Raw genomic sequence first — 26,621 nt, 5'->3', positions numbered from 1 at the left:
AATGGCCAAGGTTTGCCTTTAGGATGTTTACAATGCTTGTTGGTTTGTACGGTGCAGGACATAAACTTTGGCTGTAGTGCGCGATTTTACATTTTTAACTGGGACATCAAACGGTTCTGATTCCTTTTGCACTGCTTGCTGAACAAATTTTTTATTTTTCCTTATTTTAGTAGAATTTTTGGGTTACCAGAAGTATGCTGAATGTTCAGATTGCTACAGACTGTTTTGTTTTTGACAGATTCTGTTTTTGATGCATAGCTTGCTTGTTTTGATGAAACTATCAATTTATATCAGTGGATTAAGCCATGGAAAAGCTATATTACAGTAGACACAATGAAAAACAAAATATGAATTGGTTTTATACAGTACTTAGTGTAGTGATTTGCTTTATTATACTAACGGATCTTACCGAGTTTTCTGTTGAAGTTTTGTGTGGATGAAGTGTCTAATCAAGGAGGTCTCGATATGAGGAAAAGGAAGAGAAGCAAGAGCTCAAGCTTGGGGATGCCCAAGGCACCCCAAGTAAATATTCAAGGAGACTTAAGCGTCTAAGCTTGGGGATGCCCCGGAAGGCATCCCCTCTTTCTTCAATAAGTATCAGTATGTTTTGGTATTTGTTTCGTTTATGCATTATGTGCAAGTCTTGGAGCGTCTTTTGCATTTAGTTTTCATTTTTCTTTTATGCACCATGCTGGTATGAGATAGTCCTTGGTTGATTTATAGAAAACTCATTGCACTTCACTTATATCTTTTGAGTATGGCTTTATAGAATGCTTCATGTGCTTCACTTATATCATTTGAAGTTTGGATTGCCTGTTTCTCTTCACATAGAAAACCGCCATTTGTAGAATGCTCTTTTGCTTCACTTATATTTTTTAGAGCATGGGCATATCTTTTGTAGAAAGAATTAAACTCTCTTGCTTCACTTATATCTATTTAGAGAGATGACAGGAATTTGTCATTCACATGGTTATTCATAAAATCCTACATAACTTGTAGATCGCTGAATATGATATGTTTGATTCCTTGCAATAGTTTTGCGATATAAAGGTGGTGATATTATAGTCATGCTAGTGGGTAGTTGTGGATTAGTAGAAATACTTGTGTTGAGGTTTGTGATTCCCGAAGCATGCACGTATGGTGAACCGCTTTGTGATGAAGTTGGAGCACAATTTTATTTATTGATTGTCTTCCTTATGAGTGGCGATCGGGGACGAGCAATGGTCTTTTCCTACCAATCTATCCCCATAGGAGCATGCGCGTAGTACTTTATTTTCAATGGCTTGTAGATTTTTGCAATAAGTATATGAGTTCTTTGTGACTAATGTTGAGTCCATGGATTATACGCACTTTCACCCTTCCATCATTGCTAGCCTCTTCGGTACCGTGCATTGCCCTTTCTCACCTCGAGAGTTGGTGCAAACTTCGCCGGTGCATCCAAACCCCGTGATACGATACACTCTATCACACATAAGCCTCCTTATATCTTCCTCAAAACAGCCACCATACCTACCTATCATGGAATTTCCATAGCTATCCCGAGATTTGCCATGCAACTTCCATCATCATCATCATATACATGACTTGAGCTTTTCATTGTCATATTGCTTTGCATGATCGTAAGATAGCTAGCGTGATGTTTTCATGGCTTGTCTGTTTTTGATGTCATTGCTACGCTAGATCATTGCATATCCCGGTACACCGCCGGAGGCATTCATATAGAGTCATATCTTTGTTCTAGATATCAAGTTGTAATATTGAGTTGTAAGTAAATAAAAGTGTGATGATCATCATTATTAGAGCATTGCCCCAGTGAGGAAAGGATGATGGAGACTATGATTCCCCCACAAGTTGGGATGAGACTCCAGACTTAATAAAAAAAGAGTGAGAGGCCAACGAAGACTAAAAAAAGAGAGAGGCCAAAGAAGCCTATTCAAAAAAAAGAAAAAAAGAAAAAAAAAATGAGAAAATGAGAGAAAAAGAGAGAAGGGGCAATGTTACTATCCTTTTACCACACTTGTGCTTCAGAGTAGCACCATGTTCTTCATATAGAGAGTCTCTTGAGTTATCACTCTCATATACTAGTGGGAATTTTCATTATAGATACATGACGATTTAAAACAAAAATCCAGAGATGACCTAGAAATATGTTCATCATTTTCGACAGAGGTTTTAACCTTTGTCAAAAGTCATGAACATTTTCAAAAGGACACTTTGGGTTCATTGAAGATTATTTTAGGTTGAACCTATTTGAATTTCATTTGGTGCTAGGGTTGGAGTCCCCAATTCAGGTTTAAATGAAAGTTAGACATGATGCAGCAACCAAGCTAGTCCAAGTGCATAGCAAGGCTAGGGACATCACACTTGTATATTCCGTTGATGGGCTTCCTCAAATGCCCGAGGTCTTCATGAGCAAGCAAGTTGGATGCACACCCACTTAGTTATAGTTTGAGCTTTTATACACTTATAGCTCTTAGTGCATCCGTTGCATGGCAATCCCTACTCCTCGCATTGACATCAATTGATGGGCATCTCCATAGCCTGTTGATTAGCTGCGTTGATGTGAGACTTTCTCCCTTTTTGTCTTCTCCACATAACCTCCACCATCATGTTCTATTCCACCTATAGTGGTATATCCATGGCTCATGCTCATGTATTGCATGAAACTTGAAATTTTTTGAGATTATTAAAGTATGAAACAATTGCTTGGCTTGTCATCGGTGTTGTGCATGATTAAATACTTTGTGTGATGAAGATAAATCAACAGCCAGACTATATGATTTTGTAGGGATAACTTTCTTTGGCCATGTTGTTTTGAAAAGACATGATTACTTTATTGGTACGCTCGAAGTATTATTGTTTTTATGTCAAATAATAGACTATTGATTTGAATCACTCGTGTCTCAATATTCATGCGATGATTAGACATATGATCAGATTATGCTAGGTAGCATTCCACATCAAAATTATCTTTTTTTATCATTTACCTACTCGAGGACGAGCAGGAATTAAGCTTGAGGATGCTGATACGTATCCGTCGTATCTATAATTTTTGATTGTTCCATGCCAATATTATTCAACTTCCATATACTTTTGGCATCTTTTTATACTATTTTTGGGACTAACATATTGATCCAGTGCCCAGTGCCTAGTGCCAGTTCCTGTTTGTTGCATGTTTTATGTTTCGCAGAAACCCAATATCAAATGGAGTCCAAATGGGATAAAAACTTACGGAGAATTATTTTGGAATATTTGGGATTTTTCGGAGGAAGAATCAACGCGAAACACTGCCCGAGGTGGCCACGAGACAGGGGGCGCGCCCTCCCCCCTGGGCACGCCTAGCACCCTCCTGGGCCACCCGTAAGGCGGTTGACGCTCTTCTTTTGCTTCAAGAAAGCTAATTTTATGAGAAAAATCTGGGCGAAAGATTCACCCCAATCGGAGTTACGGATCTCCGGATATAAAAGAAACGGTGAAGGGGCAGAAACAAAGAGATACAGAGAGACAGATCCAATCTCAGAGGGGCTCTCGCCCCTCCCATGCCATGGGAGCCAAGGACCAGGGGGGAAACCCTTCTCCCATCTAGGGAGAAGGTCAAGGAAGAAGAAGAATAAGAAGAAGGGGGCCCCTCTCCCCCTTGCTTCTGGCGGCGCCGGAACGCTGCCGGGGGCCATCATCATCACCACGATCTTCACCAACAACTTCACCACCTTCATCCCCAACTCTTTCCCCCTCTATGCAGCGGTGTAACCCCTCTCTTACCCACTGTAATCTCTACTTAAATATGGTGCTCAAAGCTATATATTATTTCCCAATGATGTATGGCTATCTTATGATGTTTGAGTAGACCCGTTTTGTCCTATGGGTTAATTGATGATCGTGATTGGTTTGAGTTGCATGTTTTATTATTTGTGCTGTCCTATGGTGCCCTCCGTGTCGCGCAAGCGTGAGGGATTCCCGTTGTAGGGTGTTGCAATGCGTTCATGATTCGCTTATAGTGGGTTGCGTGAGTGACTGAAACACAAACCCGAGTAAGGGGATTGTTGCGTATGGGATAAAGGGGACTTGATGCTTTAATGCTATGGTTGGGTTTTACCTTAATAAATCTTTAGTAGTTTCGGATGCTTGCTAGAGTTCTAATCATAAGTGCATATAATCCAAGTAGAGAAAGTATGTTAGCTTATGCCTCTCCCTCAAATAAAATTGCAATAGTGATTACCGGTCTAGTTATCGATTGCCTGGACAAATAACTTTCTCGTAACAAAAAGCTCTCTACTAATACCTATATTATTGCATCTTTATCTAAACAGCCCCTACTTTTTATTTACATGTTCTTTATTATCTTGCAAACCTATCCAACAACACCTAGAAAGTACTTCTAGTTTCATACTTGTTCTAGGTAAAGCGAACGTCAAGCATGCGTAGAGTCGTATCAGTGGCTGATAGGACTTGAGAGAGTATTTGTTCTACCTTTAGCTCCTCGTTGGGTTCGACACTCTTACTTATCGAAAGAGGCTACAACTATCCCATATACTTGCGGGTCATCATGGATCCCAGGAGGAGGACCTTGCCGCGCGTGAGGAGAAGCTTGCCGCAATGCTCCGCGGCAAGGATGAAGAGGTGGAGAAGCTCATTGCGCAGCAGACCCGAGAGCTGGAGCAGAGGCACAAAGAGGCACTTGATTCCCAGGCTCTGGTTCACGTCGGCAGGGAGGAGGAGCTGGAGGCGGAGCGGGACGAGCTGAAGGAGCAAGCTCTGAAGCTGTCCAAGGAGAAGGACACGCTCAACAACGCCCTAACGGAGGCGCAAGGCGCAGCAATCAGTAGGGCCGGGGAGCTCTCCGAAGCTACCAACTCCATCAGAGACCTCAGGCTGAAGCTGGAGGGTCTCGAGGAGATGCTGTCGGAGGCCAAGGCCCGGGAGGGGACCCTGGCCAAGAACCTGGAGACCAAGAAGCAGCTTCGGAGGAACGAGGCCGCCAGCCTCATGGACCAAGTAGAGGGCGAGAAGCGCTGGCTCGAACGCCTCGCCGCCGTCGTGAACATGGCCACCACACAGTTGGCCACCATGGGGATGTCGGACGTGAGGTACACCACAGAGACGAACTTGAGTCCCAACGCCAACCTGACTCTGTTCTTTGAGAGGGTTGTCCGTGCTCTAGAGCGCCTGCACTCCAACCTGCCGGCCTCCCTGGCCGAGGAGTCCCGGATGCTTTGCCGGGGCGCCATGACCAAGGTGCTCGCCAATGTGGCACACTGGAATCCTGACCTCGACTTCAAAGTTGCGCTGGAGAGCTTGCCGGAGGATGCGGACATCGCGACACTCAAGGAGCATATCAAGCCCATCATCAGCCGCTTCGACGGAATCCAGAGATTGGAGGGCCAGCGCCGAGATTAGGCACCCCGTTTCTCATCGCCGCTTCAGGTTCATGACCAAGACAATTGCTATCTTTAGTTAGAACCGCGGCGACAATTTATGTAATATAACTGTGCAGTACTTCGATATGACACATGTTATTCTCCTGTTCAACCTCTCTTTGTACGTCCACCCTACGTTTATCGGGTAGGCTTGCCGGCGCGTAAACCTAGGGCGGCGTCTTGAGGACGCATCCCCAGTGGCCTGCCGGATGCGCTTGCTCCCAGGCGAACCACCTTGCCGAACCAACGCGGCCGCTCGAACTGTCGAGCTTGACTCGAGTCAGAACCAAGAGCGTTGCTGGTTGCGGAAGGCTACCCCGCCACTCTTGACGCGGCCGTTTGAGCTGTTGACCAGACTCGAAACAGAACAAAGGCGTTGCCAATCGTGGGAGGGCCCCTTTGCGTGCAGGTTTTCCATAGAAAGAACAAGATCTCCGAGGGGAATAACCTTATATTAAAAGGAAAATATTTAAAGTTTGGCATGACTTAGCTTTCTCCTTCACGCTTGCAGGCGGCGCCTCTCTCCTGGCCGCCTTCTCCTCCGGCGGCCGTAGCCCCAAGAAACTGCTAGGCCGGCTGCTAAACCAGATCCCCCCAATTGCGCCCCCTACCTGGCGCGCCAAAGATGTCGGTGGGAAATGACACCTATGGGATCACAAGAATCCCTACTACGGTTGCCGGGGCGCAGGGTTGCGAGGAGAGCAGGATTAACAATCAGCACAAGGATCGTTTACCCAGGTTCGGGCCGCGAGGATGCGTAAAACCCTAGTCCGGCTTTGGTGGATGTATTGAGTGTTCTTGGGCTCTCGAACTAACTATGGTGGCTGTCCTGTTCCAAAGAGCTGAATCCCCCTCCAGTATACCATGGGCCTCCTTTTATAGTCGAAAGGGGCTGCCACAGTGGCACACAGGAGGTGGAAAGGCCTACAGTATGCGAGCTTATCGCTCATATGATAGGACAAGATGCATTTAATGCATTGCTTAGGTGTCCCCTAGCTTTATCGGGGACGGGAATGAGGCCCGTCCCGTCCGTCGCCGCTCCTCCTCGTTTTGCCACGCGCCCTGGCCAATGATGCATGCGGTGCCATGTAGGCAAGCAGGCTGCTGAGGTGGCGCGGTGGTGGAGCCTTCACGAAGGGCTGCATGCCACCACGTAGGTGCTTGCTGAGTTGGCGTAGAAGCCACTCGTCGCCACGCAGGTGCCTGTCCAGCTGGTTGAGCTAGCAGCTGCTTGGGGACAGTAGCAGAGTCTTGGCTGGTGCGGGCCGGGATGTGTCCTCGCTGATGCTCCCGGCAAGGGTCTTGCCGGGGAGCCCGGCAAGGGTCTTGCCGTGGCGTCGTAGTTGTCCCCAGTAAGGCGCTTGCCGGGGGTCGCCGTCTTCTAGTCCTCATCTAATCTCATATATCTATGGTCTTGACGAAGATCTGCATGCCACCGCGGAGGTGCCTCCCGAGCCCTGGTTCAATCGCTGTCGGTTGGGTTGGAACCTACGGGCTCAAGGGCGGCTTACTCCGTTGGTGTTTGGGTAAGTTGTCCCGGCAAGGCTCTTGCTGGGGCTGCGGAGACCGCCCCGACAAGGGCCTTGCCGGGGGACTCCACCTTGTCCGTTTGCTGTCTTGCGTTCTTGGCCTTGGCGTTGCCTTTGGCTTCTCTCCGGCTTCCTTCCCTTGCCCTGCTTAGTGTGGCCATGGGCGTGGCTCCGACTGCCCGTGCACAAGTAAATGGGTCAAAAGGAGTGCCCCTACTTTTGTACACCGACACCCAGTGTCTATATAAACCGGAGGACTTAGTCCGGAGAGGGAGATATTCAATATCATAGTCATACAAGCTGGACTTCTAGGGTTTAGCCATTACGATCTCGTGGTAGATCAACTCTTGTAATACTCATATTCATCAAGATCAATCAAGCAGGAAGAAGGGTATTACCTCCATAGAGAGGGCCCGAACCTGGGTAAACATTGTGTCCCCTGTCTCCTGTTACCATCGACCTTAGACGCACAGTTCGGGACCCCCTACCCGAGATCCGCCGGTTTTGACACCGACAGTTGGTCCCAAAATATATATTTGTTCTTCCACATGGGTGCACGTCCCTCAGCATCATTCGGAACACATAGTCCGTCGGGACCCTTTCCAAAGATTACATGTAAATCATTGACCATAGCAAGTATGTGATCACCGGTATGGATGGCGAGCTTCTTCCGGTGATCTGCCTCGCCTTTGAAATGTTTGCCTTTCTTTCGACGTTGATGGTTGGTTGGAAGAAATCGACGATGCCCCAGGTACACATTCTTCCTGCATTTGTCCAGGTATATAATTTCGGTGTCATCTAAACAGTGCGTGCATGCCTGGTATCCCTTGTTTGTCTATCATGAAAGGTTACTGAGAGCAGGCAAATCATTGATGGTTACAAACAGCAATGCATGCAGGTGAAATTCCTGCTGTTTGTGCTCATCCCACACACGTATACCGTTTCCATTCCACAGCTATAAAAGTTCTTCAACTAATGGCCTTAGGTACACATCAATGTCGTTGCCGAGTTGCTTAGGGCCTTGGATGATAACTGGCATCATAATGAACTTCCGCTTCATGCACAGCCAAGGAGGAAGGTTATAGATAAATAGAGTCATGGGCCAGGTGCTATGATTGCTGCTCTGCTCCCCAAAAGGATTAATGCCATCTGCGCTTAAACCAAAACATACGTTCCTTGCGTCACCTGCAAAGTCCTCCCAGTACTTTCTCTTGATTTTTCTCCACTTTGAACCGTCAGCGGGTGCTCTCAACTTCCGGTCTTTCTTACGGTCCTCTTTGTGCCATCGCATCAACTTGGCATGCTCTTTGTTTTTGAACAGACGTTTTAACTATGGTATTATAGGAGCATACCACATCACCTTGGCAGGAACCCTGTTTCTGGGGCGCTTGCCATTGACATCACCAGGGTCATCTTGTCTGATCTTATACCGCAATGCAACGCATACCGGGCATGCGTTCAAATCCTCGTACGCACCGCGGTAGAGGATGCAGTCATTAGGACATGCATGTATCTTCTGCAGCTTCAATCCTAGAGGCAATACAACCTTCTTTGTTGCGTACGTACTGTCGGGCAATTCATTATCCTTTGGAAGCTTCTTCTTCAATATTTTCAGTAGCTTCTCAAATCCTTTATCAGGTACAACATTCTCTATCTTCCACTGCAGCAATTCAAGTATGGTACCGAGCTTTGTGTTGCCATCTTTGCAATTGGGGTACAACCCTTTTTTTTGATCCTCTAACATGCGATCGAACTTCAGCTTCTCCTTTTGACTTTCGCACTGTCCTTCGCATCAACAATGATCCGGCGAAGATCATCGTCGGGCACATCGTCTGGTTCCTCTTGATCTTCAGCTTCCACCGTTGCAGCATCACCGTATTTAGGGGGCACATAGTTGCCATCATCATCTTCTTCTTCGTTGTCTTCCATCATAACCCCTCTTTCTCCATGCTTGGTCCAAACATTATAGTGTGGCATGAAACCCTTACAAAGCAGGTGGGTGTGAAGGGTTTTCGAGTGAGAGTAAGACCTCATATTCCCACAGCTAGGGCATGGACAAAACATAAAACCATTATGCTTGTTTGCCTCAGCCACTGCGAGAAAGTTATGCACGCCCTCAATGTACTCGGAGGTGCGTCTGTTACCGTACATCCTTTGCCGGCTCATCTGCGTGCATTATATATAATTAAGTGTGTCAAAACCATTACAGAACATCATGAATAAATAAGTGACCAAATTAATAGAAGTTCATCATCACATTAAAACCAAAGTACATACATAGTTCTCATTGAACAACATATAGCTCTCCAGAGCATCTAATTAAACCATACGTTGAAACTATGTAAAACATTTCAATGCAACAACAAATGCGATCATAATCGCAACTAAGGTAACAATTGATCCAACGGCATGATGATACCTTGGATACACTCCTTTATGCAAAACTTACCCGCTGATTGTAGGTTAGTGGTAACTTGGATGCCACAAATGCTCCAGCTTGCAAAAGATCACCAAACAGTGGTGTCTGCTCTGTGTCCCTATACTCCTCTTTAAGCTGATGTGAAAAAAGAAAAGAAAAGAACAAGGTTATCAAACAAATTTGGCATTGGAAGAAAACAAATGGTTATAACATGTGCAACTACAAGAATTATTGGGGCAACTGGAGTCTACATATGTGTAATTTCACAAAGCATAAAACTGTGCAACCCACATGACACAAAAAATGTTTTTGCCAACTTATGTCAACATATGTGCAACCAGATAAGTAAAACTGTGCAACTAAAACAGATGATGTGCCAATTAAATATGAGCATGTGTGTAGCTGCCAAACAAAAGCTAAAAACTGTGCAACTGCTTCACTGCTGCCCTGTTAATGAGAAGAAAATCATTAAACACAAAATAATTGGCCTGAAAAAAAACTAGGCATGATGACTTGGATGAATATAGCAAAAAGGAGGGGCAACTGCTTGGTTAAAACTATATAAACAGAAAATGGATGATGCCGACTAATATGATGTTCTTGTGCAACTATGAAAGCTCATGATGACAACTACAGACTACTAGTGTGCAAGCTGCAAAAAAAACTAAGAATAGACTTGACCTGACAACTACAAGCTGCAAAAAAAAACTAAGGGATTGTGCAACTAGAAGCACGATATTGAAAAAAGAAAACAACAACATAATTTTTTTTTGCAAAAAACCATTCAAAAGCTCATAATCCCAAATATATACCCTCATACCTCATCACCTGCTACAGAAGATGAGGCAGCTCCTCCAGCAACCCATGCCTGCACACATGGTGGTAAAAACCACATGTAAAACATGGAGCATACCAACTAATACAAAAAAATATTCTGCAATTATAAAAGTAGAGCATGCCAATTCATGTCAACTTATTCATGTCAACTTCTTCTGGAAAATTCTATTTAGAAAAAGATGACTAATGATGTCAACTACAAGATGGTTATTGTGCAACTACAAGAAATGGTGGTGCCAACAACTGCATAATTTCATGTGCACCTAAGTGATAAACACTCATATCCAGGATGTATTTACCTTAGTAGATGATCCAGCTCCCCCTGCAACTGCAACACATCTAGTCTACTTTACAACCCCGAAACTGATCAACACTCTAAGAATAAAACATGGGCATGTGAAAAACAAAAAATAATTATATGACCCACAAACCAAAAAAAGATGGTTATGTCTTGAGCATGACACTTACCTCAACTTCGTGTCCTTGCTGATTGGTACGGGCAGAGCATGGCTGGCAATCAGCAGCATGCTTTGAGTTCCGGTGAAGGGGCCGATTTGCAGAACCCTAATTAAGCAAGCAAAAAAACATAAAAAAAGCATATAAGCATACATGGGCAAGTTGAAAAACTCAAAGAGACAAAAAAAATACATCTTCGTCAATGCCATCCGCATCTCCTCCTATTATAACCAGTTTTAGCTTGTGGGGAAATAGAAGAAAAACCATAGTAGTTAGAAGATACACATGTAAACTAGAAAAATGATAAATGATTCCTTTAATCTGCAGACCTCTACACTTAAGCAGGATACCTAGTGCAAAACTGTAGAAATTATGGACAACCAACTACTACAGTGATGCAGCCAATTGGGCAATCAACTTGTGCAACTGGACAACATATAAGCCAACTAGTTCATTGAGGCAAGTAATAACTAGTTAGAATAGTTAACTAAAGGCAGCCAGCTGAGTCTAATAACTTGTGCAACTGGGACAAACAAAAAAGCATAGCCAACTAGAACATATGGATAAGTATGCAGCAAAATGGAAAAGCTATCCACCAACTGTGATTAATCCCTGGACTTGGCGGAAATACAAATTGGGATTTCTTCGTAGACCAATCAACACTAGGACATAAGGATATGAGCATCAATCCATCCTCTCCACACAGAAGTATCGTTTGGAAGAAAGAAGAAGATGCTAACTAGTAACCCCATGGCCACATATTCCCAACTCTTCATCAGTAGCAAGTAAAGCAAACACATCACTCCCCGTTCATCAAACAGTAGAGAATCCATCCCCACACATAAATAGAGAACCCACCGCATACTACAGCACTAAAAAAAATCAAACTGAAACGCACATGGGACTGCTACCTCCAATCCTAATCGCCCCAGCACCAGCAGGGCACCTACAGAAGCAACTCGAACACGGAAGCAGGCCAATTTGTGCAATTGAACATCATATAGACAGCCAACCTAGTACAAATAAGAAGCCAACTAAGCATGACAACTAGTGCAAAGTGCAGAATATGTGAACAACCAAGTAGTATAGGGATGCAACCAACTAAGCAGGAAACTTGTGCAATTGAAACAGTATATAGACAGCCAACCTAGTACAAACAGGAAGCCAACTAAGCATGACGGCTAGTGCAAAGTGCAGAACATGTGGGCAACCACCTAGTATAGGGATGCAGCAAACTGGGTAGAATTTTGTGCAACTAATAAAAAAACTAGTTCAATCAGCCATTTTATTGCACATATCTAGGGCACATCTACCAACAAACAAAATAGAACTAGGAGAAGGACTAGTAGAAATCAGAACATTGTTTAGTTGCCAACGACGGCCCTAAACAGATCTAAAACCCCTGCACCCGAACAACAACAATGAGGTCATCAAATTCGACCCAAAAAATGCAAAACGGGCACTATGGACAAGCATCCCGTGCTGCCTATCATACCCGTGCCCTGCCCCAACTACACCTCTATGCCATGAATCCCTACCACAGCGGGGGCGTGCTACCGAAGAACCAGAGAACCCTCAACCGCAGGGGACAAGAGATGTGCAAAATCCACCACAAAAGTGAGAGGATTTGGCGCTGTTTCGAACCCTATGAAGCCTTCCCTCGCAGTCCGGCACATCCGCGCAACCACAACAAGGACGTTCCCCCATCGACACAGAGAGAGGGAGGAGAAGCAGAGCATACCTGCGACAGCGACCAGCACCGACGACTCCCCGTAGAGACCCCCGCCGCCGATTTAAGGACTCCACCGGGCCTCACCCGTATCGTGACCCGTTTGGTGGAGAGACCTGACGAAGACGAAGGAGAAGAGCAAAATGGGGAGAGAGCATCGACGAGAGGAATTTCAGGCACAAATTTCGAAAGCTGCTGCCCACGACCCCCACTCCTCCACCCCTCTATCTCTTACAAGTGGGCCACCCCGTGGATGGAGACAAAACCGCCCACGACCGCGGAGGGAACCAATCCGACCAGGTGCCACCTGGCCCGCGCGGGGAGCAATCCGCGACACGATCATGCGGCCAGGAGGCGGCCGCCCATTCTCTCCGTTTAGTGCGCGTGCACTTTTTAGATTTTAGGATAAGAAAATTCATGTGTCTCAAAAAATAGAAAATTCATGGACCAGTTTCTCAAAAGAAAAAAAATATTGACCATCCTCCAATGGTCAAGGCATGGAAATGATCTTTTAAGCTAGGAAATACTTGGCAAAAAAAGATCTTCTAAGTTAGGAAATACTTGGGAAGAAAATTACGAAAATGAACGATGAGATTTAAAAATTATTTTTATTGAGAACTTGAATGGTAGTCCAAGCAATTGTGTAATGAACATCATGATTTGTTTCTCCCAATAAATAAACTATTAGACTATTTGAAAACAATAAATTTCTGTTTAAAAACATTGAAATTTTATACACCAGTTAGCAACAACGATTTAGCTAATATCGTGGGGCAGATTTAAATTTGAAATATGCGGGGTCGAACTCTTCTAGTTTAACTCACCGTGCTAACTCTGATATAATTTACAAGATATATATCGAAACCTACCAACTATGTGCCAAGCTACTAAAAACATAAATTGGAGCTAGCTCTTGAAGAGTACTCACGCAGTGTGCGACTATATATTGTGTATAAAGTTTACAGTTTAGCTGCACTAGCAACCGAAACAGGAAGTGTACAACTCTAAACTTACTAGGTCTACAACCACTACTGTAAGATGTCCACCGTCTAAAATGCATAATTCATATATGTAGGAAAAGGAGGCGCCGGGAAATGAGGGAAAACTAGGTGATTCCAAGGTTCTTATCATCATGTGTCACCACGTTGGACGGATTATCGCGTTGTGATTCACGCGGGGGATTCGCAAGTTTAGGGTTCGGATAGCACGACTATCAGTCACGGGTCGGCAGAGGCTTCCCGATCCATAGTTTGCGACGACAATGCATCTCCTAGTTATTGTTTCCCGTTGGCGGCTGCGACGACCCATCCGCTTGGTCCTTGGCAGGAGGCGATTTGTAGACATGTGTTGCGGGTTCGACCTAGTCAGATGTGGGCCAAATTGAAGGAGTTTGTGCGCCCTCTGACTATTTTGCTCTAGGCAACATGCATCTATACTACTATTAAACAAGAGAACATTTTCTTTCCTATAACCACCCTGTTTAGTGTACACGGTTAATTATCATCGTTTGATTAGCTAATCTAACATACCAGATTAATCTAATGAGATTCCATTGGTGCACTTAGCTATTACAATAGGCGGATGAAAACTCTCCGATCGCGCCTCTCAGTCCAATCGCCCCACATAACTCACCGCTCATCCCATCCCTGCAATCGCCGGCGCCCGCACTGCCGCCATCGCCGGTGCCCGCAACGCTGACCCTCGCCAGCCCACGACCGTAACAGCTCCCTGCCATGTTCTTCCCTCGGGACAGCCCATCGATGCCTATCAACCGCGCACACGCCGGCAACCCCCGCCACACAAGGTCCTCGGCGACTCACATCCACCTTCCTTGCACATCCATGCCCCTATCTCCCGCCCCACCGCTCCTCTGCTGCCCCACGTAGGCCGCGGCCCCCGCCGATCTTCTGACGGACGCGAGACCAGGCCGCAGACCCCGCCGCTGCTCCTCTACTACCCTAGCAGGTACGTACGTGTACAGCAAGGTGCAGACGAGCCGCATCGCGCATGCGCTGCCCATCCCCTCTATCCTCCGATTCCACTTCATGATCGCCAACGGGCCCGCCAGCACCGCCGCGGGAATAAAAAGCAGGGGAAGAACATCCTGGAGCAGGGGAAGAACATCCCAGCAGGAGCACGACCTGCAAGATAAAAAGCAGGGAATAAATCAAAGAGGAGACTGATACAGTGCACTAACATCTCTCTAATTCAATTATAAATACGGATTTTTGGTCTCGCACTTACCCATGTTTCATGCCGTGTTCTTGGACTACCAACATTTCAGAATGATAAGCATTATGCATAAGATTTTTCTCTGCATAACAATTGGAATGGTGGTTGCTTGACTAAAATTTAAAGGCATAATATTGACTAGAGAACATGGCATGTGTTCTAATTTCTGAATCATATATTTCACATAAATATTTTGAAGCTGCAGTATATTGGTTTTCAAGCTTGCCCCTACACATGTACATGCTAAATTTGCAGCACTGTTACCTTACAATAAAAGGAATCAGATAAAAGTAAGTAGATGTAACAAAGTAAAATTTCCTAACACGTACGACTTTCAAATTTATATTTGATCTCATTGCCAGTTTAAATACCTCTCTTTCCATGTTATTAGTGATGTAATAAATTGCTATATTGTTTCCACTTTATACATCATTGCAATTTAAAAAAAAAATGGTTGACACTGCTTTGGTTACTTTGGTTACTTTGCAGCCCGTGTGGCTGATGTACAACACTTACATTGAAAAGTAACATCATTGCACTTTATACACCACTGATGTAAAAAATGGTTACTTTGCAGCCTGTGTGGCTGATGTACAACACTTACATTGAAAATAAATTTAATCGGAGGTGCTTCTATTTATTTATTCTCTAATGATCTATCTAATCATTAAACGTGTATGCTTGTTCTTGTCAACAAGCAGGTACTTCTTTCAGCAACTACTTTCAAAGGTCTGCTACTGCCAGTTTATGGTACATTTTCTTCTGAAAATTGTCGAAGGAAACCAATGCGGAAATTGCACATGAACTGAAAACTGTCGAAGGTCTGCTACTGCCATTGCATGCCAAGTGCAGTGCGTGGCATGGTTGGACAGGGTACAGGTTCTTGACGGTGACGAAAGGATGAAGGAGAGCGTAAAGGTTTTGGTGCTGGTTGTCGTGGTGATGATGCAAATGACAGGATAGTGGCATCTAATGTGGTTGAGTACACTTCTTAGCCAGTTAAGAAGACAAATGAGAAGAGTTGGATGAACAAGTATTACTGGAGCTACCTCCACATTGCCTGGAGCCTAAATTAGAGGACCTATTCATTCATTCGTTGTCTTGATTTTGTGAATCTTCAACAAGTTTTCCGGATTATCTTTTTATGAGCAAGATTTTTCGGTTTTTGTCCTTTAACACAAGTTGTATTGCATTATGAAATGAATGAGTATACCTATAATTGTTTATGTGATCAGCAAATTTTTTACAAATACTATATATGATCTAAACAATGGGTGAAAATCAGTTTTAGTTGACACAATATTTGAAGTTATGGGGAAACTGTACAATATTCAATATAGTTTATAAATTTGCCAAGGTATCATTTATATTAGTCAAAACGTGCACTGCACGTGCACATTTACTAGTGATCCCAGACTACTAATCATCTCCAGGGCCATGTGACGCCGCCGCGCTAGGTCCCATGATTTTTTGGGCTCCCGTGAATTTCTGTGGATTTAAATAGCAGCACCACACGCTGGCGGCTTCCTAGTAGCCCCTGGCGCCGGGCCCTCCCTCTTGGTTCAGTGTGCAGGACCTAGATATGAACCCTCAAATTAAGTCACATATATATAGTAGCATTATTGACCTCAAGTAGTTGGAGATTACTTCTAGATGATGTCAATGACAACCAACATATTCATGTCGTTGTGGGCAGTGTTCCTAGTAATTAGCACAACATGTCTAACTTGTAGATTTTCCCCACGAGGAAATCCTTCGACCCCTCCTTGTTGAAGACAATGCGGCCGTCTGTGTCCGTCTTGTAAGCAGCGGTACTGGCACCCCTACTCCAAGCTGTAGTGCAGCAAAGCCTTCCTTAACCGAGATGGGAGTGCTGGTAGCTATATTCCTAGGTAATCTCTAGGGATGTCGTCATGGATGAAAATCAAAAAGAGCACTTACGTGAGACCATCACACTTGGACAGAAAAGATTATAGATACTTTAAATAAAATACCATCACGTGTTTGGTGATAAGATTTGTGTTTATCAGGTGAGTCACAAATGGCACTCTGATGTGGATATTTTGGGCAGTAGCATGTCAAGGAAGCGGCCAGTCTCATCATTGTCGAGCTTGATTCTTTTGTTGAAGACGTAAGAATGAAATGGGTCATCCTGACCGACTCATCGACATAGAGAAACTGCATCGTGAAAAATGGTCTTGTCAAGCAAAAACACATCATTTCTCCGCTGGTTAGACCATTCTGCATAATGAACGGGGCCCATCCTTTGCCTCCCATACAAGTCCTTGTCGGTCCTTTCTGCAGCTCAATGTTGTAAGTGAACCTAAGACACACTCCAGCCTAGTGTTGCATGGGACAATCTATGCAAAAAATGCAAAATAAACATACACTAGATAAATAGTAAAAGCACTAAAATAAACACAAATGGTTACAAATTTAGGGAGAAGAATATATATAGTTTGTTACCACTCAACCTGAAACCAGGTGCCAAGTTTATGGAGCTGTCAACTGTAGTCGGTCGTGCCACATGGCACTGTTAAAATCCTTGGATCATCTAGGGTAATGATGTAAAGGTGGTCTACCTTCAGCTTGGCCCGAGGACCTCAAGCCGGTGGCAAGCCTTTCGTGAGCGGATCCGCAAGCATATCCTTCGTCCTTATATGCTTGAGACTTATAGCATGATCCTGGATTTTATCTTTTACAACATAATCCCTTATCTCTATTGTTTTGGCAACATTACTCGACTTGTTGTTGTGAGCATAGCATACTACGGGCTGGTTGTCAGGTATAAATTTCTTTAACCATATTACCTGCCCCGTGGCCTCATAACACGCTATAAATTCTGCATACATTGTGGACGATGAAACTATTGACTGTTTGGAGCTTCTCCACGAAATAGCCCCTCCAACGAGAGTGAACACGTATCCAGACATGGATTTTCATCTCTTTCTCCCGCAAAATCTGCATCTGAATACCCTCTTATCTCTAGGGATTCAGATCTCCTTTATGTTAACATGAGGTCCTTCGTGCCTTGCGCATAATGCAATGCTTTCTTTACCATCTTCCAATGCTCTATGCCTGGATTGTCTTGATATCTACCAAGTACCCCAGTGATAAAAGCTAAGTCAGGGCGAGTGCACACTTGTGCATACTGTAAACTTCCAACAGCAGAAGCATATGGTACTGCTTTCATTTGATCAATCTCGTACTGGTTCTTGGGACATTGGAATTTTCCAAAACTGTCTCCCTTGACTATGGGAGAGCAGGTGTGGCTTTACTCGCACACATATTATACTTTTTAAGAACCTTTTTTAAACATGCCTTTTGCGATAGTCCTAAAACTCCAGTTTTCCTGTCTCGGTGAATTTATATGCCCAAAACATACGATGCTTCACCAAGATCTGTTATATCAAAGTTTGACGACAAGAACTTCTTTGTTTCTTGCAGCAGACTAACATCACTGCTAGCAAGCAAGATATCATCCACATACAAGGTTAGAAAAATATATTCCCATTTTTAAACTTTACATAAATGCAGTTGTTCTCAATATTCTCTTTAAATCCAAAACTTTTAATTGTTTCATTAAACTTTAGATACCACAGTCTAGAGGCTTGTCTTAATCCATAAATGGATTTCTTCAGGCGGCATCCCATATCTTCCTTGCCTTCCATGATAAAACCCTTGGGTTATTTCATGTAAAAGAAACATACACTAGATAAATTGTAAAAGCACTAAAACAAACACAAATGGTGACAAGTTTATGGAGAAGAATATATATAGTTTGTTGCCACTCAACTTGCAACCAGGTTCCAAGTTTATGGAGCCGTCAACTGCAATCGGTCGTGCCACATGCCACCTCTTTACCGGGTGCCGTGGGGGGAACCTCGGCATACACTTCATAAGCCGAGTTGTTTCATGTTCGCCGAGTACATCCAGACGGGAATTAGGTAACGTATAGCATCTGTCGTGTCCTGCTGTCTGCCGAGAGTCGTACTCAGCTAGCTTACATAGGTTTTGCCACGATCCCGTGTTTCGATACTCGGCAAACATGAAAGAACTTGGTAACAACGATTATTTCAGTAGTGGTTGCGTGGTATCTAGACGGGAGGAATAATATATTTCCCTCAATGTGCATTTGATATGTTATAGTATTGTCCTCACTAGCAAAAGAGCCCGTGTGTTGCAATGGGAGAGAAAACATAACACACACTCTTAACCCAACAACCATCACTCAAGACCACAATAGGTCCATCTCCTTTATTTTTGCGAGGCATCATATTTATGTTGCCGCTTATCCTCCTTCTCACCCTCGCCGGCGATGGCCTCGGTGTACACACAAAAAAAACGTGTTTGAATATGTTTAATCCTAAGGTGTCTCTCTCTCTCTCTCTCTCTCTCTCTCTCTCTCTCTCTCTCTCTCTCTCTCTCTCTCTCTCTCTCTCTCTCTCTCTCTCGCGCGCGCGCGCGCGCGCGATGAGAAATCTGCTGTTTTCCCCTGCGACATTTTTCAGAGGTATGCACGTGTAGTTATCGATGTTTTCTTTTCCCTATATTGTTATAGTGGGGTGTTTATTTGCAATACGGGTCGCCGCCGGTACGAAAGAAAAACGAATCTTACGCTATAAATTATAAGTTTGCTCCCGAAACGATATTTTTAAAAATATTTAACAGGTAAAATTAACATCATATTTAGATTCCACATATTTTTCTAATAAAATTTCATATATAATATGTTAAAATCAAAGTTATGGTTTAAAAGATACGGATAATCTAGAAAATCATTTGTTTGACTTAAATATATTATAAAATAATATTTAAAAATACTTAACATATGAAAATAATATCATATTCATATTCTACATATTTTTCTAATCAAATTTCATATATAACATGTTCAAATCGGAGTTACGGTTTAAAAGATATGGATGATTTAGAAAAACATTGTTTGACTTAAATATGATCCGCGGATGAATTACCTAAAACATCAGGGGGGGTTTCGAAAAATGTAAAATAACGGTTCGGGTGACTTAAATCCGGACTGCGGGTTGATTTCAACAAAACACAGGGACTTTTGTGTAAAATAAGAAAAAACGATTCGTTTTAACTTAAAACAGGACTGCGGGTTGAATTCTCTGAAATAGAGGGACTTTTTGAAAAATGCCATGACGGACGAAAGAAACCCAATTTGCTTTATCTACCCTAATAATAAAGCAAATAGTGTTTCTGGTCGTCCGTCCAAATAATTGCCCCCGAATTAGCTACAAATTACCCGCTATGCCATCCGTAAGTTAAGAAAACGATTCGGTTTTTATTTTCAAAGGTGCCGCCGTGCTTAGTGGTTTTATATCTGCGATGCCCTATTTATGACGTAGACACGCTACCATTGTGTTGGCTAGAGGTTGTTGCTTCTACACAGCAGACTAGGGTTTGAATCCTGGTAGTGCCCTGCCTCCTTTTTTCTTAGGCACCTCCTCCACACCCCCTTACGCCTTCATGGGCCGGCCTACCTGCTGTGACGCTCCTGTTTTTTTTTTCATTTTGTCTTTTCTTTTCTTTTCTCATTTCTGTTTTAGTTTTTCCTTATTTAAACTTATTTGACAATTCCAAATTATAAAAAGTTTTCAGTTATATACTTTTAGAGAAATTATAAAATGTGAGTGAATTCAAAAAAAATTCAGGAAATAATAAAATTTTCACTGTTTCAAAAAATATTGGTGATTTTACTAAACTGTTCGCAAATTATGAGAAATCACAATCTGGAAAAACATGTCAGGAAGTACAATCATGTTCATGATTTTGAAAAAAAATGATTGTGTATTCAAAACATATTTGTGAATCTGGAAAAAAATGTCCATGATTTTTTTAGAAAATATTAAAAAAATTATATGTCTTTTGCGAAATTCAAAATTCGGCCCCCAATTTAAAAAAGTCATCAATTCAAAAAATGTTAGCTAAGTCAAAAAATATTCATGAATTCAAAAACTATTCATGCATTTCAATAAATGTTTCTCTAAACAAAACAAATGTTCGTGATTTTTTAAAGATGTCCTAATTTCAAAAAGATGTTTGTCGATTCAAAAAACTGTTCGCCGATTCAGAAGTATTTTATGTCTAGGATTTGATTAGTTTTTGGGAAGTCTTTATATGTCTAGGCATTGAGAGTAGTTCGTGGTCGATGAGATTTGTTTTTAAAGGTTTAAATATTCCCTTGCGCGAGACAATGGCAAGTGTTTCGTGCAGTGACAAGCTCATTGCCTAGGGATTTACCATGTCGAATGCATTACGATCACGTGGACATTGTGTCCATCATCAACGAGAGTGAGAAGGAAGATATGTGGCAACATGGTGAGCCACCGTGTTAAAATAGAAAACACTCATATGTCTGGATATTAAGTCATACTTATTTGGCTAGCATGTATTTTGTGTGTCTCCCGTTGACAACGCACACCCCCCTAGGGGGATTGACTACCGACATCATTAAAAATCTTTGATCTATTTCTTTTTTGTCATAAATTTGATGTCTCATTTTCTTTGCTCTCTTGCATCATTTATTCTTAATTATCAATCTGTAAAACTGATGACATATTGGTGCAATTTGCCTGAACTCGAATTATTTTATTTTGGGTCTATAAATTTTCTTGTTTTTTTTGTTGTTCACCCGTTTCAACGCAGAGGCACTTTTGCTATTATTAGGTAAAGATTAAACTACGCTATGTGAAGACAGTGATATTTGTTAAAGAACCGGTGCTGATAGGTTGTCAAGATTTTTATTTTGTAGCCGTGACAGTTGGTTTGGTGTAGCAGATAAAGCTCGCAAATGTTCATTTGAAGTTAAACAGTGTATTCAGATTGCAGATTTCATGTGTTAATATCTCCATGCACGAGTTGCAGCCAGAACCATAAATACAGGGCGGGTCAAACCAAACCAAAACAAAAAACAAAAACTGGCAGCCAGATACACCGGGCGACCGACGGACCTACGGAGCTCGGAGCAGAGGCAGAGACCACCCCTTGCGTCGGATTCCCTGGCCGGGCGGCGCCGCCGCCGACAACGCTCGTCGACACCGATCTAGCCAAGGTACGTCTTCGCTCCCGGCCGGCCCTCCACGATGAATCAATCTATGCATCTCTGAATCTGAATGGACGACCTGAATTCGTGTGTTCGTCTCGATTTGTTTGGTACTCTGACGAAACACGCATACAACAAGTCAACTGAATGAATGTTGCGCCTAGCTTGTTCTTGGTTCTGGACGATGATGATCCTAGCTAGCTATTGCACATTGCAGTACGTATTTGTAGGTTTGTTCATCGACCGGACCGGTGAGTGTGATGCCCCCAAATTCATTACCGCCGGAGCCGGACGGGACGGTTACTAGTGATAGCGGGCCTACGCCCTACGAGTTAATCATGCACGCCGGGGCGTACTTTATCATCTCTGTCCATATGCGTGCATGCACACACGTAGTACGTCACTCGGCCAGCAAACCAGCTGGCAGTGGCACGTCCCTTAACATCACACGTCAGAAACGTGGCACTCCAGCCTTATATTTTTTGACGGCAATTCCAGACACACGAGGATGGCAAACTCCAATGACACAAGGCAAGTTTCTATCAAAAATAAACTGAAGCACGAAAGTTGTCATGCTTGTCAATTAAAGTTGTCTTCCTCATGTAACTAAACTTGTCATCAAAAGCGTTCGATGTTGTCATGTGCTCGTACCTGACGTGTCGCACTTATCAGCGCCCTCTGCTATAGCATGGCAGCAGACGTATGCACACTTACACCTTGCATTGACGTACACCGCAGCGTCAGCTCAGAAAATGTGTGTATCATGTGGTCGTACCAAACTTGTACCCTCAACTCCAAGTCCAAATCGAACCCTGAACTCAAAATCCATGAAACTAGCACCCCGTCCCTTTCCTAATCCGGGTCTATACCGACACTTTTTCCACTAAACCCTTGTTTGGTGGTGGGGTTTATGGGCCGACACGATAGAGCCCGTAGTCGGACTAGCTAGAGTGATTTGCCATTCCTCGTTGCAACGTGAGACATCTTCCATCCACAAATGAGTGTCTAGCGAAAAAGGACCGGGATAGATAAGGATTAGAGAGAATAGGATGTTAATTCTGAGATTTAGAGGTTGGTGTTTGACTTGGACATTAAGAGTATTAATAAAAGGTTTATTTTAGACATTTCTCTTTTTTAATCATTGGACAACTGAAAATTGTCGAAGAGTTAGTTAATTTCTTTAGGGAGAAGAGCACCACCTTAAATGCGAGACTACTCGGGTCAGGTGTGCGGGATCGTCGCTGACCCTATAGAATAGGGGGAAGCGGGCTGGTGAAGAAGATGAACATGAACATGGGGGTTGAGACTTGGGAGATTGAAGAAGTTAGGCAGCTATTGGATGCATATCCAACGGCCCACACAACATCAACTAAAAACGTTTCTTTTTTATTTCCGGCTGTTGAATAGGCGCTCCTTTTCTTAGGAACAACAAACATTCTTTTAAACTGAGAAGCAACAACATTTTGGACTCGAAAATGTGGAAATTCACAGGGGAACGCACCTGCCCAGGCCTTGGGCGGCACCTCGATTGCCTCACAATTCGCGAAGTAGTTGAATTCCGCACGAGGGCACATTAAATTTTAAGTTTCAGTCACTGAAACCTATGACTTTTTATCTAAAACTCACGATTTTCTCGCTCGCTCTTACCAAGTTTCGTAGATAAATTTTGAAAACATTTTTTGTCGTTTGTAGACACAAAAATCATGATTTTATCGGTCGCTCGTACTACGTTTCAAGAGCTAAAACTTAACATCTATTTTAAAGATTTGTCAAAACATATTTAAAATAAAGCTTATTTGAAAGCCCTCGTCACAAGAAACACGTATATGAAAACATATCTTAATTTGGATTGTTCATCTAAAAGATACAAATATTTTAAAAATTAGAAGCCAGAAATAAAAGCACGCGGGGACTTGCGTGTCCCGCCCCAAATCCGCTCTCTTAGAAAATTAAGGTGTTTAGTTGGTCATGCCGTGGTCACAGTATCCTCAATACTATAAAATACTTTGATATGACAAAACTGTGGTATCTAGTACCTTTAGGCTAAAATACTATAATTTTTCAATAGTGTAGTTTTTGCAATACTTTGCCGCCAAACACAATCTTAGTTGGTGAAACAACCACCATATGTCCGTGAAACAAAAATGCTACATTCATGGGCCTTTACGGGGCTAAAACAGGACCCCCTACTTTCAGGCGGTGGGCCCCTTCCCGCCCCTAAATCCAATCCTAATCCTTCACGTTTGCTACTCCATGAAGTCTATAAAAAAAACCTCCCCGTGAGTCTAGCATTGCTCTCCCTGAAAATAGCATCCACCGCATTTCACCTGCTAATCTGAGCATGGGAAGGTTCTCATGTGCCGGCTCACTCTGATGAGTACGACTAAACGACGTGGTCATGAAAGGGCATATTTCACCTTATGAGATAGGCATTACCTCGTTGAGAAAACCGAGTGCCACTGCCAACAGCTAGGGCATGCCAATAATAGGAAGGCGCAAGTATAGTGGAGTTGTCTGAAATGCTCGTGTGCCATGTGACTTGAACCTCCATTTCTGAAATGCTCGTGTTGTTCTTGCTGGTGTTCGTGGCGTCAAGGTGTTTGATCGGTTGCATGCAGCGAACGAGTGCTGCGAGCGGCTGGCCTACTACGGCATGAGCACCAACCTCGTCAACTTCATGACGGACAAAATGGGCATGACCTACACCGCCGCCGCCAACAGCGTCACCAACTGGGGCGGCACCTGCTACGCCACCACCCTCATCGGCGCCTTCCTCGCCGACGCCTACCTCGGCCGCTTCCGGACCATCGCCTCCTTCGTCACCATCTACATCATCGTAAGACCATCGATCGGCCGTCGTGTTCTCTTCTTCTTTGATTTCTTTCTTTGTGACCACGGATGATTTTAGGGGCTGGGGCTTCTGACGATGGCGGCGTCCGTGAAAGGGCTGGTGCCGACGTGCGCGGCGAAGGGAGTGCGCGACCCGATGGCGGGGCAGACGGCGGCGGTCTTCGTGGGTCTGTACCTGGTCGCGCTTGGCACGGGCGGGATCAAGCCCTGCGTGTCCTCATTCGGGGCGGACCAGTTCGACGAGCACGACGACGGCGAGCGCCGGAGCAAGAGCTCCTTCTTCAACTGGTTCTACTTCTCCATCAACATCGGCGCGCTGGTGGCATCGTCGGTGCTGGTGTACGTGCAGGAACGCTTCGGCTGGGGCTGGGGCTTCGGCATCCCCGCGGTCGTCATGCTCATCGCCGTCGGCAGCTTCTTCGTTGGCACGCCGCTCTACCGCCACCAGCGCGCCCGCGGCAGCCCGCTCACCCGCATAGCGCAGGTGCTCGTCGCGGCCACGCGCAAGTGGAGCGTCGCGGTCCCCGTCGACGTCTCGGCGCTGTACGAGAGGCCGGACAGGGAGCACGGCAAGATGGAGCACACCGAGCAGTTCAGGTTCCTCGACAAGGCGGCAGTGGAGACGCCGGCGGACAGGGCGGCAAGCGAGTCATCCGCGTGGCGGCTGTGCACGGTGACGCAGGTGGAGGAACTCAAGAGCGTGGTTCGGCTGCTGCCCGTCTGGGCGAGCGGCATCGTGTTCGCGACGGTGTACGGGCAGTCGACCACCATGTTCGTGCTGCAGGGCAACACCCTGGAAGCCTCCATGGGGCCGCACTTCTCCATCCCCTCCGCCTCGCTCACCATCTTCGACACCCTCAGCGTCATCGCCTGGGTGCCCGTCTACGACCGCCTCCTCGTCCCGGCCGTCCGCTCCGTCACCGGTCACCCGCGCGGCTTCACCCAGCTCCAGCGAATGGGCATCGGCCTCGTCGTCTCCATGTTCTCCATGGTCGCCGCCGGTGTACTCGAGCTCGTCCGCCTCCGCGTCATCGCTCGGCACGGGCTGTACGGGGAGCACGACGTAGTGCCCATCTCCATCTTCTGGCAGGTGCCGCAGTACTTCATCGTCGGCGCTGCCGAGGTGTTCGTTTTCGTGGGGCAGCTCGAGTTCTTCTACGACCAGGCCCCCGACGCCATGAAGAGCATGTGCACGGCGCTGTCGCTGACAACGGTGGCGCTCGGGAACTACGTGATCACGCTGCTGGTGACGGTGGTGGCCAAGGTGACGACGAGGGGTGGTAAGGAAGGGTGGATCCCCGACAAGAACCTCAACGTCGGCCGCCTCGACTATTTCTTCTGGCTGATGACCGTGCTCAGCGTCGTTAACTTTGCTATCTATCTGCCCATCGCCAACTGGTACACTTACAAGAAGAGCGCCAATGAAGGAGGTGAGTGATCGACATGAATGTGCGTGTTCAGAATCAGGAAACAGAACAGATTGCTGGAAACAAGAATCGGTACTACAGAGCATTAGGGGAGAAAATGGTACTCCCTCCCATCAAGTTGTACAAAACCAGTGACAATTAATATGAATCGGAGGAGCATCATTTGTTTATTTAAATGATGTTTGTTGACTCTATTACCGAAAAAGTCTTTCGCCCCGCTTTATAAATAAAGCAACCGCCACAGAGCATACATACCACGTAGGTCCACACTCACACACACGAGTCTCACGGAAAAGTACAAAGGTTCTGCTGAGGGCACAGCTCAACAAGCCCTAAAAAGAAGAAAACAACAACAACACAACGCACCCGACATAGGGTGGCTAATCGGGCTCCGGCGGTGGCGGCGGCGGCGGCGGAGAGAGGCGGACGGCCATCGATCGAATGTCGGCGATGAAGGCGGAGATGGCGTCGCGGTCCGTGGGGCGACTAAGCGGCCGCCAAAGCTGCAAGAAACCCGAGAATTTGTAGAGAGCGTCAGTAGGGCAACGAAGGGGAGCGCGCTGGATCACAAGTTTATTGTGAACGGTCCACAACGTCCAAGCAAGCACCCCAACTTCCAGCCACCTAATGTGGCGAATGGACACGGGGGACAGTTG

At 44.8% G+C, this 26,621-nt stretch overlaps 1 protein-coding gene across 1 annotated transcript; it reads left to right on the top strand.

Annotated features, from left to right (window-relative positions):
* Window positions 1-16,483: 16,483 nt before the first annotated feature.
* Window positions 16,484-25,976, top strand: LOC123067272 (protein NRT1/ PTR FAMILY 8.2-like). The gene is made up of 3 exons (XM_044490145.1): window positions 16,484-16,495; window positions 24,285-24,524; window positions 24,597-25,976. The coding sequence occupies exons 1-3, from the start codon at window positions 16,484-16,486 to the stop codon at window positions 25,974-25,976; spliced, it is 1,632 nt and encodes a 543-aa protein (XP_044346080.1).
* Window positions 25,977-26,621: the final 645 nt, after the last annotated feature.

This window comes from Triticum aestivum, chromosome 3B (assembly GCF_018294505.1).
Source record: "Triticum aestivum cultivar Chinese Spring chromosome 3B, IWGSC CS RefSeq v2.1, whole genome shotgun sequence".
Taxonomy (NCBI): Eukaryota; Viridiplantae; Streptophyta; class Magnoliopsida; order Poales; family Poaceae; genus Triticum; species Triticum aestivum.
The sequence above is the reverse complement of the archived record's forward strand: the minus strand, read 5'-3'. Positions and strand labels throughout refer to the sequence as shown.